Here is a 12,017-nt window from a genome sequence, read left to right as displayed (position 1 = left end):
GCACTAAAGTACCTAGTCCCCAATAAATATTTTAAGGACTCATTTCCTCGGGATCTGCTGCTCATAAAAAAGATCAGGCGATGACCACCATCTAGTGGCCGTTCTAAACAACTTCAAACTGATCGCATTTGGTTTTTACACCATTAGACTTTGTTTTTTTTAAACGAGTAGCCTAATTATTTGACCGTGTGCTCTACATAGTAATGTAGAGAGTACCAGACTAGAGGGTTAGCCTGCCTATAGATTCTCTGTATAGCTTTGCTTGTGAGTTTGGCAGGTAGGCTAAATAAAAAAATAGGTTCAGATAATTTATTAAGCTAGATTTTGAGCGCGACATTTTGACCTGATAGGGAAACCGTTGGTAGCATCCAAGACCAAAGGAATCCACTCCTGTTGTGTGTACTTTCATATGCACTTCACATTCACATTTGAAATTCTTGTGGGCAACGAGCTCACTTTGAAAGTCTGATTCAACGGAACTTTAGACGTGTTTAAATTATCAAGTTTTAAATTTATGCAAAGAGCCTGGAGGGAGTCTAGTCAAAAAGCACCCAGACCATGATCCAGACTCGGCTGGGGCGCAGTTCCTGTGAATTCAGCCACAGAACTGCGTCACCACTGACATCCAGCAGACGTCCTCAGCCTTCACAAGATGATCAGGTGAGCCATCATGAAAAAACTCAAGGTTTTTTTCCAGTTACGCGACGGCTTGTGCCTACGCAAAATATAAACATCATTCTAAGTGGCCGCAGAAACTCAGCTGAGGCCTCAAGAAATAATATTCTAGATCCCGCATGAAGACAGAAGCACGTAGCTACCTGTAAGCAGTATGCTTCTCCTCCGCCCGGCTAACGTAACGGAACCCGTCTGCTAAGGATAATGAATCTCCACTATCCAAGCGCTAGAGTTCAAACTGGAAACGAATGTCGGGGATTTACTCGTTTTACTCGTAATCAATAGCCTAGCATACACACAGGCTCATCTGCTCCTGTAAATATGGCAAACGGCGCGTGAGTTATGCCTGGAGAAAGTGAAGTCAGGTGCGGCCACAGAGGCCACAGTGCAAGGAGAAACAGGCTCCTACAAACCAGCCTGACAAACGCAGGTTCCCGCCATAAATTTATTCTATTATGAGCCGGTTTACCTGCTTGTTTAGCGGCATTAGTGACACGCGAGCTTGGTCAGCCTGAGAGGACTGAATGCGCTCCAGCTGCAGATGCATTCAGTGGAACATAATGATTTATTTATGATTAAATCAGAAAACATAAATAAAAAAATCCCAGCGGTACCATTCTCCCACGCAGAACGATTCCTGCTGGGTGTTTTCTGGAAATGTTTAGTCCAAGCGCAGAAACCAAATGACTGGACACTGTAAACACAGCCTGTCGTCCTGCGAGTTTGGCTGTGACGTGGTACGCTACTGCATCTGAACAAGGACAAGTTTACGGACATAATCTGCCACTGTTGGAGGCATAAGCAACATAACAATGTAACACAGAAGCTTAATAGGGGTGTGTCACTGCCCTCTGCTGGTCGAGAAGCCGACCATCAATTTTAATCATTTGGTGAGCTACTCGCTTCCGTCCAGTTCCTTCACCAAGCCCTCACTCTCGTTTTCCTTCCAAATTCTCCTCTGGTCCAGGAATGAAGAAGGTGTTGACCCAGAAGTGAAACATCTTGTTCTGCTTGTGGAAGAACTCCACCTTGATGTCACCACACACGGGCAGGGGTTGTGGAAACTCGAGGAACATGTACTTGTCCTCGCGCCGGGTGTGCACTGGATTAGAGGTGTGGATCTTAACCTGCAACTGGTGCACCACAAACTGTGGATCCCGACACCAGTTCCCTTTCCCTGAACCCATGTGGAATCTGCTCACTCCTGTTTTAAACAGCAGTATCCCTTCACGCTCCTCCACTGAACATGGCAACCATTTCAAACGCCATCGTGTGAAAGAGCAATGCCACTGGCTTGTACTCCAGCTGGTTCTTCAGCAGGCAGCTGCAGTAGGAGACACAGCACCTCCCACTGGGAATCGTTACTCTCTTCTTGTCTCTGGCCCTGACTTGACCGTAAAGGTCTAGTGCTTCTTGTGCTTTCAGGAATTTACCTCGGTGTAGCAAGTAAGCACAAATCATGACACTGGTATGTCCCTTTCCAGCTTTGCAGTGAATCGCTGCCCGTAGCTGACCCGCCTTCTCTCTGGTGCCAGCTCCTCCAACGTCCCAGCTGAGGATCACTTTCTCTGTCTCTTTCTTGCTTGCACAAAACTCCAAAACTTAACTAAACGAAACTCATAAATGCGCTCTCGGTGTGCGCTCCCGGTCTCAGCCCTGAACTGTGGAGAGCAGCACACTTTTAAGCACCTGGGCTGATTAGCTAACGTAGCTCAGGTGCGTGTGCTCTCTCCACCAGCCGGCGCAGCCGAGACCAACCCGCCTCTCTGGCGGACCGAGCGCTACATAATTTTATTCCTTATTTTTATCTGATTTGGAAAACACTTTGTGCTCTATGCTTGAAAGGGGCTATACAATTCAACTTATATATATATATATTATATATATATATAATGTATATATAACATTAAAGGGCAGGACAGCTCAGGAGTGATCGCAGGCAGGACAGCACAAGGACTGATTAAGCAGGAGCAAGTGCATGACCGGGATCTGCTCGGACAGTAAAGAGAAAATACTATATAGATAATATGACTAATGCACACATACACCCACATGCACACACAAGCATTGTCAATAATACAGGTCTTACGTCTTATAGCTGATTGAAAGGAAAATAAAGGTATACTTACATAAATGGAAGAGGCAAGGTCAATCACAGAGCCTGCCGGGGGGGGGGCGGGGGATGACTAGCATTTTTTTAAAGTTTAGAATTTTCTCTTTTTGACATAAGAATATAGTCTCATGTAGTTTTCCATTATCCAATGAAACAAATTTCTTCAAACACATTTCTATTCATTTATTTCAGCATGGTTTTTACATAAACATGACATCCAATCCATCTGAATAAAAAAATGTCATTTATCAAATGCCATTTTTTCTCCATTTTTTGGACGTAAGTCCTGTGCATTTTGCTGTTTTCCACTCAAACACATTACATTTATCCTCATCGTTTTCTTTAAAGAATACATAAGACTAAGGTCTTACATCCATGAAGAGGAAGAAATTTTAAAAAATAGTTTGTTGCTGTACTTACACAATTCCTGTAGTAAATTACCAGGAGACAACCCAAAAAAATAAAAAATCCACCAGTTACCATACGTCTTCAACTGATTGTTGCCAACGTACCCCCATGATTGGTCTAGCTTGTCTCCGATTTCAACAAGTAAGGTGACAGGTGCCAGTGTGTCGATACATCAGCCTGCTCTTTGCACCGAACCAAACCAGAAGGTTGTTATTCAAGTAGGTGCATATAAGGAAATCACCTCATAGGAACTTTTCCAGTTATCGGATACCCACAGTGAGATTGAATTATTAAAAATATTAGGCATATTAGGCAGGATTTTTATCTTGAAAATATAAAACAACCATGCTCAGTTACATCTATGATGCAATGGCAATATTTAAAGGCACATATTTAAAGTGCCTTTAAATATTGGACATAATGGACAGGTGTATACCAAACACTACACACCAGAGAAGAGGTGTGTCATTGGAAGTTTTATATAAAATAATAATAATAATAATAATAATAATAATAATAAAAACTACACAAATACTGAGAAAATACATGAGGAAACATGGCATATGGCAACTGCCAATAATGCCACAGGTCAACTGCTAAGAAAAAAATGCTGTTTATTATTAGTTTGAAAGAAGCTCCATAAGTCATGAAATATATATATTCCTGGTGCATGTCATTAACAATCACATTCTATAAGGAGAAAGAGAGAGAAATAAAACCGCCAAAACACATGGAAAGCCACCACTGAGTTTTGTACATCTCAGTACAAGATTTCTTTAATATTTTTTTTAAAACAAAAGGCCAAAAAGGAACCCTAACCACCCCCACCCCAGCCCCACTTCCCTTGGAAAACAAACACAGAGAAAGAACAGAAGCCCCCCCCCCCCCCCCCCCCCCCCGTCCCGCCCCCCCCTTACCCCGAAAGTAGTGAGCTTTCAATATACACCCACAGTGCCTAGAGTGAGACAGTCATTGGTTTAGGAAAAAACACAGCATGACAGACAAAGGACAACAAGATTAATCAGAATCCAGAGGCAGCGGGGTGGAGGAAAATAAAAAACATTACAACTCAAACATCTAAGCACAACAAAATAAACCCCTACGATAACCGCCCCGCCCCGCCCCACCCCACCCCACCCCAACACCTGTGCATAGATCATGATCCTTTTAAGCCAGCTTCTGATTCGTCCGATTTTTAGCAGAAGACAAAAAACTCTCTTGTCCGTTTTGTCACTGAACACCCGCCACAGGAAAGGAACAGAAGAGACGCAGGAAAGTGACAGTAATGCACAAAGCTCCTGATGCTCACAGGAAATGGACCTCATTGCAATACAATAGTTTGAAACATACAGTGACATGTATGTTCTTTTGCTGTATTTTTTAACAATCAAAATCTATGTTCATCTCATTTAAAATGTAAAGCGATTTTAATATATAGATTTGTACGTAAAGCACTCCTTTAAAAAAAAAAAAAAAAGTTCATTTAGAGTCCATTATTTGGTAAATGTGTAACTGCTACGGATTTAGAAACAAAAATCCATAACCTTCAGTGCTTGGTTTTTTTTTTCTTTTTTTTTCTTCTTCTCCGTAAAAACATACATTAAAATGGCGTGGAGTTGGTACTCTGGAACCCAAACTTTCCTGAGACATGATCCACCTTTTTGTGTGTGTGTGCAAGACAGTGAGCAAATTTATGCCTTTGTTCACAAAGGAAACTTGAAGACATAATCTTGGATAGTCCTTGGATAGTAAAAATTTATCACTGACAAAAAATTAAAAATGAAACAACAACACTGATCGATCCCAGAGTTCTGAAAGTAGCAAGTTCTCTTCATTCTGAAGTGTTTGTATTCACTTGACAGAAGTGTCCTTTATTTAGTCAGTTATTTTCCTAACATTCCCATAATTCAATTTCTTCGAGCTTCAGAAAAACTAAACGTTTGTAAACAAAAGGCGGCCTTGCAAAAAAAAAAAAAAAAAAAAAATTAAAATAAATAAAAAATGAACAGGAACAAAAACTGTAGGCACCTCTGAAATGAGTATCGAACTCGCGTCCCGTCTTCCAGTCCCTCCACCCCTCCATGTTTAAACATGAAGAGCTCGAGTCCGTCTAAATCCATCTGTATGGCCACAGTTCTTCAAAAACGTTTTTTTTTTTTTTTTTTTCCTTTTAATTTTTTTAATGCATTTTGTTTTTTTTCAGTTTATATTCTGGAAAATGGTGCAATACTCAATCATAATCCCTTTTTGGATTATTACACAATAAAAGCCACTATAAGGTAGATAGATAAACATCTTACAGATTTAAAAAAAAAAAAAAACAAAAAACAAAAAAAACACTTAATTTTTCATCAAGTCCTTGAGTAAACATTTACACGTGAATTGTCACCTCCTGCCCTCCGTACTTTGTCTCCATTTGTACGATTAGCTGGATGAGGGGAAGCAGACAGTCAGTGCAACACTAGAAGCTAACGACAATAACCATCGTAATATATATCTGACAAGCATAAAAAACAGCAAAAAAAAAAAAAATCCACAAAAAATGGTTAGTGAACAAAAAAGGACTCATCCACCAACACTCACAACGTTTTTTTCTCTCTCTCTCTCTCTCACACACACACACACACACACACACACTCTCTCTTGTGCAAACACTCACAGATGCCATTTTGTCTTTTTTCCCCTCCAATCAGCAATTTAAGTCATCATTTCACTCTGAAATGAAGTTATCAGAGTTCAGAAGTGTTTCAGTGAGATTAAATATTTTTAAAAAGCGTTCACATTACATTATTGGCGTTTCTTTCGATTCAAGTATTTGTATAATTTTTTTTTATTTTGATATGTTTATGAGCATTTGTTTCTGGGAAATACACATTATAGAAAATAGGCAGGGGTTGAGACTGGGTAGAGAGAAGGTTCTAGTGTGTGAGTACACACACTTTCTTACATGTCTATATGAACCAGCATGTGCATATATGGTCCAGGCTCATAGAAAAAAAACAGTTTTCCACTTTTCCTCCATGGAGATCCACAAAGCTAACCCACAACCCCTCCTTTCCTACGTTTCTTTAAGCTCCAGTTGCATTTCCAAGCATCCAGAGAGGATCACTGATGTGCTTTGAGACACTTTACTGTTGAGCCGCTGAGAGGGAGAGGGAGAGAGAGACAGAGAGAGGGAGAGAGAGAGAGAGAGAGAGACAGAGAGAGGGAAAGGGGGGTAGAGAGAGAGAGAGGGAGAGAGAGAGGGAGGGAGAGAGAGTAAAGCGCTCAGTGCTGGTGTACAGTGGGTGGAATTCCAGAGGCTTTTTGGCCTGTACTTTCAGTAAACTCCATGTTCGATGGCCACAGCCCCTCCCCCAATCCCTTTACATTAAAGAGGCAATAGTGATTTTGGCCTTCCATGTTCCTCAAGATACCACCTCCGAAACATCGCCTTTGCATCGCCCTTCGTGATTTTGTACCAATTCAAGCATGGACCGCACCGTTCCTGACGGAAGCTGCCACAGGCTGCCGTATAGAGTCATCTCACCCACAGACAGACGCTGACCCATCGAGCGACAAGCCCCTCTTGGACATCCTTTACACAGGGAACTCCGATGAGAAGAAACAAAAGAGGAGTCCGGTATTTATGCTAATGATCCCAGCATGCATTGGGCGAGAGGCAGGAGTACACCCTGGACAGGGTGCCAATCTATTGCAGGGCACACACACCATTCGCTCACACACTCACACCTACGGGCAAATTAGCCCCTCTAATTAGCCTACCTGCACGTCTTTGGTCTGTGGGAGGAAGCCAGAGTACCCAGAGGAAACCCACACAGACACAGGAAGAACATGCAGACTCCGCACAGAAAGGCCCCGACCGGACTCGAACCCAGGACCTCCTCGCTGTGAGGCGACAGTGCTGCCCACTGCACGGGTTAATAGTCCGAGCGCGTAGAAGAAAGTCAATTTGGCAACACGATCACTGCAGCGCTCAAACCCCTTCCCTCGGCCGGCACGCCAACGGCCACCTGACTGAGGAAGGAGGGAAACAGAGCCCTGTGATGTCATCTGCCTACAGGAAGCGTCAAGGCCCAAAAAGCTCCGTTCTCCACAAAGCGGTTCTCAGCAGTGTTTTTTCAATGCTTTGAAAGGTTGTGCGTCCATCTACGGGTGACGAACCGTGCTCTATAATCTCACCGGCTCAGGTCATCTAGTTTTCCCACTAGGCAGACCTTACAATTCATACATGTATGTTTTTGTGAGAGGCGTTCTGCTTTGTCTTCAAACATTTTTGGGTAAACGAACAAGGAAGAACACAGGCACATATTTATATGAAACTAGTGAAAAAGCGTCCGCCCCGGGGATTTGACCCAACAGCCGGGCCCAACAAGGTGCTGAGTTAGCGGGTCCCAACAGGGTGCTGGGTTAGCGGGTCCCAACAAGGTGCTGAGTCAGCGGGTCCCAACAGGGTGCTGGGTTAGTGGAAATACACAGCTGTGTGATCCTGCTGACCTGGATGACCGAAAATTAAAATAAAATGAACAACCTTGCCCCACTAGGGGGAACTCGTGCAGAACACTGAGTCAGCGAGCGGTGCAGAGGAGCTGAAACTGAGTCTCACACTTCAGGTTTCCTTTTGTGTTTGACCATTTAAAAAAAAAGAAAGAAAGACAAAATGTTTTTGGCATAAAAATACGTAACGGGAAATGGTATACACAGTGCACCCCTACCTCCCCCCTCCTACTCTGAAAACATGGAGTATCATCGACTATTAATAAGGTGTCCATCTTCATTCCTTACATCCCCCCCCGCCCCGCCCTGCTCCGCCCGGCCAGCCCCTCCCCCCCAGCCCAGCCCAGCCCCGCCCCGCCCCACCCAGCCCCCGCCCGGCCAGCCCCACCCCGCCCCCCCAGCCCAGCCCCGCCCCGCCCCGCCCCGAGACCCAGCTGAGAACACGGTTCTGAATGTAAACTGTGGGGCTCTGACCGGCGCCCCCTCTTCTGATGAACACGACCGTGCGGCAGGCTCGGATCCGAGTTCGGGACAGGGGCGTGGCTCGCTGGGAGAGGGGAAGCAGCCGGGGTGAGGAAGGGATTGAGGTGACATGGGGGGGTGAGGGGGGTGGGGGGCAATATTCATCTTTGCATAGGAAAAGACAGAGCCCTCACTGTCAGTTTTCAGTCATTTCTAAGGAAGGGGGGGGGGATTCTGAGACATTTCCTGTTCTTGGGGCCCATCATACACTGTGATGAAGTCATCGGCGCACTGTGATGAGGTCATCAGCTCGCTGGGATGATGTCACCAGCTAAGTGATAGGCAGGTGAGACAGGGGCAGGCCACACTAACTGAATCCCAGTGTCCCTTCACCCCACTCCCAAACCAGAGCTACACCAACCCAGAACCCACACACATTCCACACAAACTGCAAGCCCAAACCATACAACAAGATAATAATAATAATAATAATAATAATAAAACTGACAGATCTGTAGTATTAATCCAGACGACGACCCAAAGTGCGTGGGTGTCGTTTCAGCGCGGTGCGCATCGCCGACGCCTTTGTGCCGAAGAACAGCGCTGTGCTGGAGAGCAGCTTCTCTGCAGACCACTGCACTGAGAAAGAAAACCACAAAACCACAACAACGGAGAGTCCAGAAAAATCTGATCCAAGTGATCTTTGCATGACCCGGAGAGGGAAGGGGGGCGATGAGGTCGGACGCTGGCACAGCTGAGTGCTGATTGGCCGGGTCTGAGAGGGCAGCTCTCGGCTGGCCGGGCTGGGGTTCCAGTCAGGGGGGTGGGGGTGGGGTTCCAGCTGGGGGCGGGGCTGAGAAGACCCTCGGGGCCCCACAGCAGATAGGCACTCAAGGGCCAAACGATCCCACAGGTAGTGTTGGCCGCCATGCAGGAGGGCCCCGGGAGGGCGGGGCCCAGGGAGGGGGGCCACACTGCACATCAGACTGCTGTCAGATGTCTTTGAGTCACGTAACAGTGATATTTACTTACTGATTTATTCCCAAAAAGGCTAATTGTTTTTTTTTTCTTCTTTCCAGCTCAACGAGCAGATTCAGTCTTTTTTTCCACCCCTTCTTCCTGCTTCCATTACTGTTTTTTTTTCTCTTCCTCTCATCCAAGACTCCCGCAGCCCCCTGGACTGAGGAGGCACCTGACATGATGAAGAAGGGAAAAGGAGTCTTCAGACGGAAAGCCCAGGTGGAGGTGTGAGATTGCTTTGTCCCGTCCCTCCGTGGAGCATCCTGGCTTCACTCCGCTGGGTCAGCTGTAGTTCCCGCTCTCCTTTTAAGTGCTATGAGAATCCGCTCCACTTTAAAAAATAAAACTGAGTCTTTGTTCCGTAGTTTCTACCCATTACAAAAAAACAAAACAAAAAAACACTGTCTGTAGGGTATATAGGAAATGCCCCCTATTTGGTGCAAGGGCAGGTCCGGGGCTTCTGCCCCAGTGGCGTGGGGTAAACGGTGGCAGGCGGGCAGCACCTGGCGAACCCTCCCAGGGTGTCACAATAACGGTTTGGGGGTAGGGGGGTTCCTCTGCAGCAGAGCGGAGTGGCCCGGGGGGCTTGTAGGGGATGGAAGAGGCTGGCCTAATATTGCACACAATGTGAAGGTGACACTTCCTCAGACAGCACTGGGGGGTCAAGGTCACTGCTGGGGGGGCCAAGGTCATCACTGCCCACAGAGTTGATTGAAGACAGCGTCAAGTCGGGAACAGAAACTAGTCCTCAAAACACTGCGTGGGGAGGTCTGAAGAAGCCTTTCTTAGAGTTCCACAGAACAGAGGCAACTGGAGTCACAGACGAACACACTCAAACGCTCCTAAACACTCTCAAGTACTCAGTCAATCCAACATGTTGAATAATAATTTCTCAGCTTATTTTGCAATAGCTCTAACGACAGCTTGAATGTGTGAGAGAGAAAAAAAAAAATCAGCAGTGTAAATCCCTTCAAGTTATTTAAAAAAATAAGAGGTGGTAAGAGCCCTGGAGCCGTGGAGGAATGCTGAGGTTCACAACTGCCCCCTGGAGGTGCGGAGGAACACTGCAGTTCACACCTGCTCCCAGAAATGACACTGAGTTTCTGAAGTACAAACACTGTAAAAACTTGGGATTAAGGCCAATTTTAGTGCGATGTGAAAACAAAACAAAAAACAAACAACAACAAAAGAATGACTCAAAAACATTCCTGCAGGACATGTCTGGAATGATTGGAGGGGGCTGGGAATTTTAAAATGGCCGCATGTATATCAATTTGAATTTTAAAAAAATAAAAAAAAAACCCAAAAGACACTTCACAGCAAAAGTCTGGTTACTAGAGTAAGTTCATTCATAAAAAAGGTTCAGTCATTGTTTTCTTCTCTCTTCTCCAAAATAAAGAAAAAACAAGTGTTTGGATATTCTAACTCAGGGTGGGTTTCTTTTCCCAAAGATAGTGGACTGAATCCAACTGGATTCAGCAAAGGCCTCGAACCTCAACCCTCAACGGCCTCGAACCTCTACCCTCAAATGCCTCGAACCTCAGCCCTCAAACGCCTCGAACCTCTACCCTCAAACGCCTCGAACCTCAGCCCTCAAAGGCATTGAATGTCCCGGCTAAAAAAAATCCACTGGTACTGATTATCGTCACACGATTTGCTTGGTTTTTATCGGATTCATTTTTTTCCATTTGCATGTTTTTTTGATTTTATTTCCGTAGCTTTCCTCAAGTCAGTTGGTTGTCTTTTCTTTTTTTAAAAAGGTTTCTCTATAATCCTACATGGACTCTCCGCTCAGCAGGTCCCCAGGAAGCAGCGTGTTGATTGGTGTAGGGCTTCCATTGACCCGCCCATCCTCCCCGCCGGGCGGTCCCCATAGGCTGGAGTACTGCTGGACTCCGCCCCACAGCAGGTCTCCGCCCGTCTTGGCCACACCCCCGCTGCTGTTCCAGTGGCCCATGGCGTGCGACGGCCCCGCCCCTGCCCCCCCCAGCCGCGTCTGATTGGTTCCCTGGTTGGGCTGCCAGCTGCTGGTGGGCGTGGTGGCCAGGGACTGGCCTTGTGCAAAGAATCGGTTGACTTCCTCCTCCCCCGCAAACTCCGCCAGGATGGTGGTGTTTCCCAGCACACACCTGCAGGGGGCAGCGCAGAGCGAGGAGTGATGAGCACTGAAAGCCACATTCACCTTCCGTGCGGCTTATTCACAAGCCATCATCTTGGCTAATTATTTAAAGAAATCATGTTAAAAGGTAAAAACCAAACATTTAGACCAAATGAAAGTCTGAATAGTGCCCCTAACAACGTCCACACCGATCAGAACGGGGGAGAAAATGCTTAGTAAGAGGACTCACTTTGGACGGAAACGGTGTAAATTTACCCCTTGGGAGCTCAATACAAAGAATGTGCTCAACGACTCTGATAACGGAGAGAGAGCCAGTGAACCCCTGAAACGGTGCATCGGGCGTCGGTTAAGAGCGGAAGCTGGGTTTAGGGGGTGACGGTGGTGGCAGCGGCGGTGGCGTACGCACATGTGCAGGGACTTCTGGGCCTTGGCGGCCTCCTCCTTGGAGCTGTAGCGCACCACGGCGTTGCCCTGGGTCAGGTTGAGGTGGAATGTGATGAGGGGCCCGTGCTGCATGCACAGCGTCCGCAGGGTCGAGCCGTCGATCTGCAACACCGAGAGCGCATGCGCACGGTTACCACGGCAACCCGCAGACCGGGTTACCACGGCAACCCACAGACCTGGTTACCACGGCGACCCAGACCGGGGGCGAGGACAGACATGGCAACATCACAGCACATTGGCCCTGAAAGCATTCAGGGAAACTGTGTGTATTGCAGAAAT

General features: G+C 46.3%; 1 protein-coding gene and 1 pseudogene across 1 annotated transcript in view; both read right to left on the bottom strand.

Moving 5' to 3' along the window:
- Positions 1 to 1,604: 1,604 nt before the first annotated feature.
- Positions 1,605 to 9,085, bottom strand: LOC118217180 (annotated as a pseudogene).
- Positions 9,086 to 10,922: 1,837 nt separating this feature from the next.
- The window catches only part of LOC118216960 (trinucleotide repeat-containing gene 6C protein-like), a 33,218-nt gene continuing 32,123 nt past the window's right edge, over positions 10,923 to 12,017 (bottom strand). Inside the window, 2 exon segments of the mRNA XM_035398636.1 lie at positions 10,923 to 11,304; positions 11,701 to 11,840. Of these exon segments, the coding sequence (XP_035254527.1) occupies positions 10,950 to 11,304; positions 11,701 to 11,840 (495 nt within the window). The 3' untranslated portion in view covers positions 10,923 to 10,949.

This window comes from Anguilla anguilla, chromosome 17 (assembly GCF_013347855.1).
Source record: "Anguilla anguilla isolate fAngAng1 chromosome 17, fAngAng1.pri, whole genome shotgun sequence".
NCBI lineage: Eukaryota > Metazoa > Chordata > Actinopteri > Anguilliformes > Anguillidae > Anguilla > Anguilla anguilla.
Note: the sequence above shows the minus strand (reverse complement) of the source record. Positions and strands in the feature narration are given on the sequence as shown.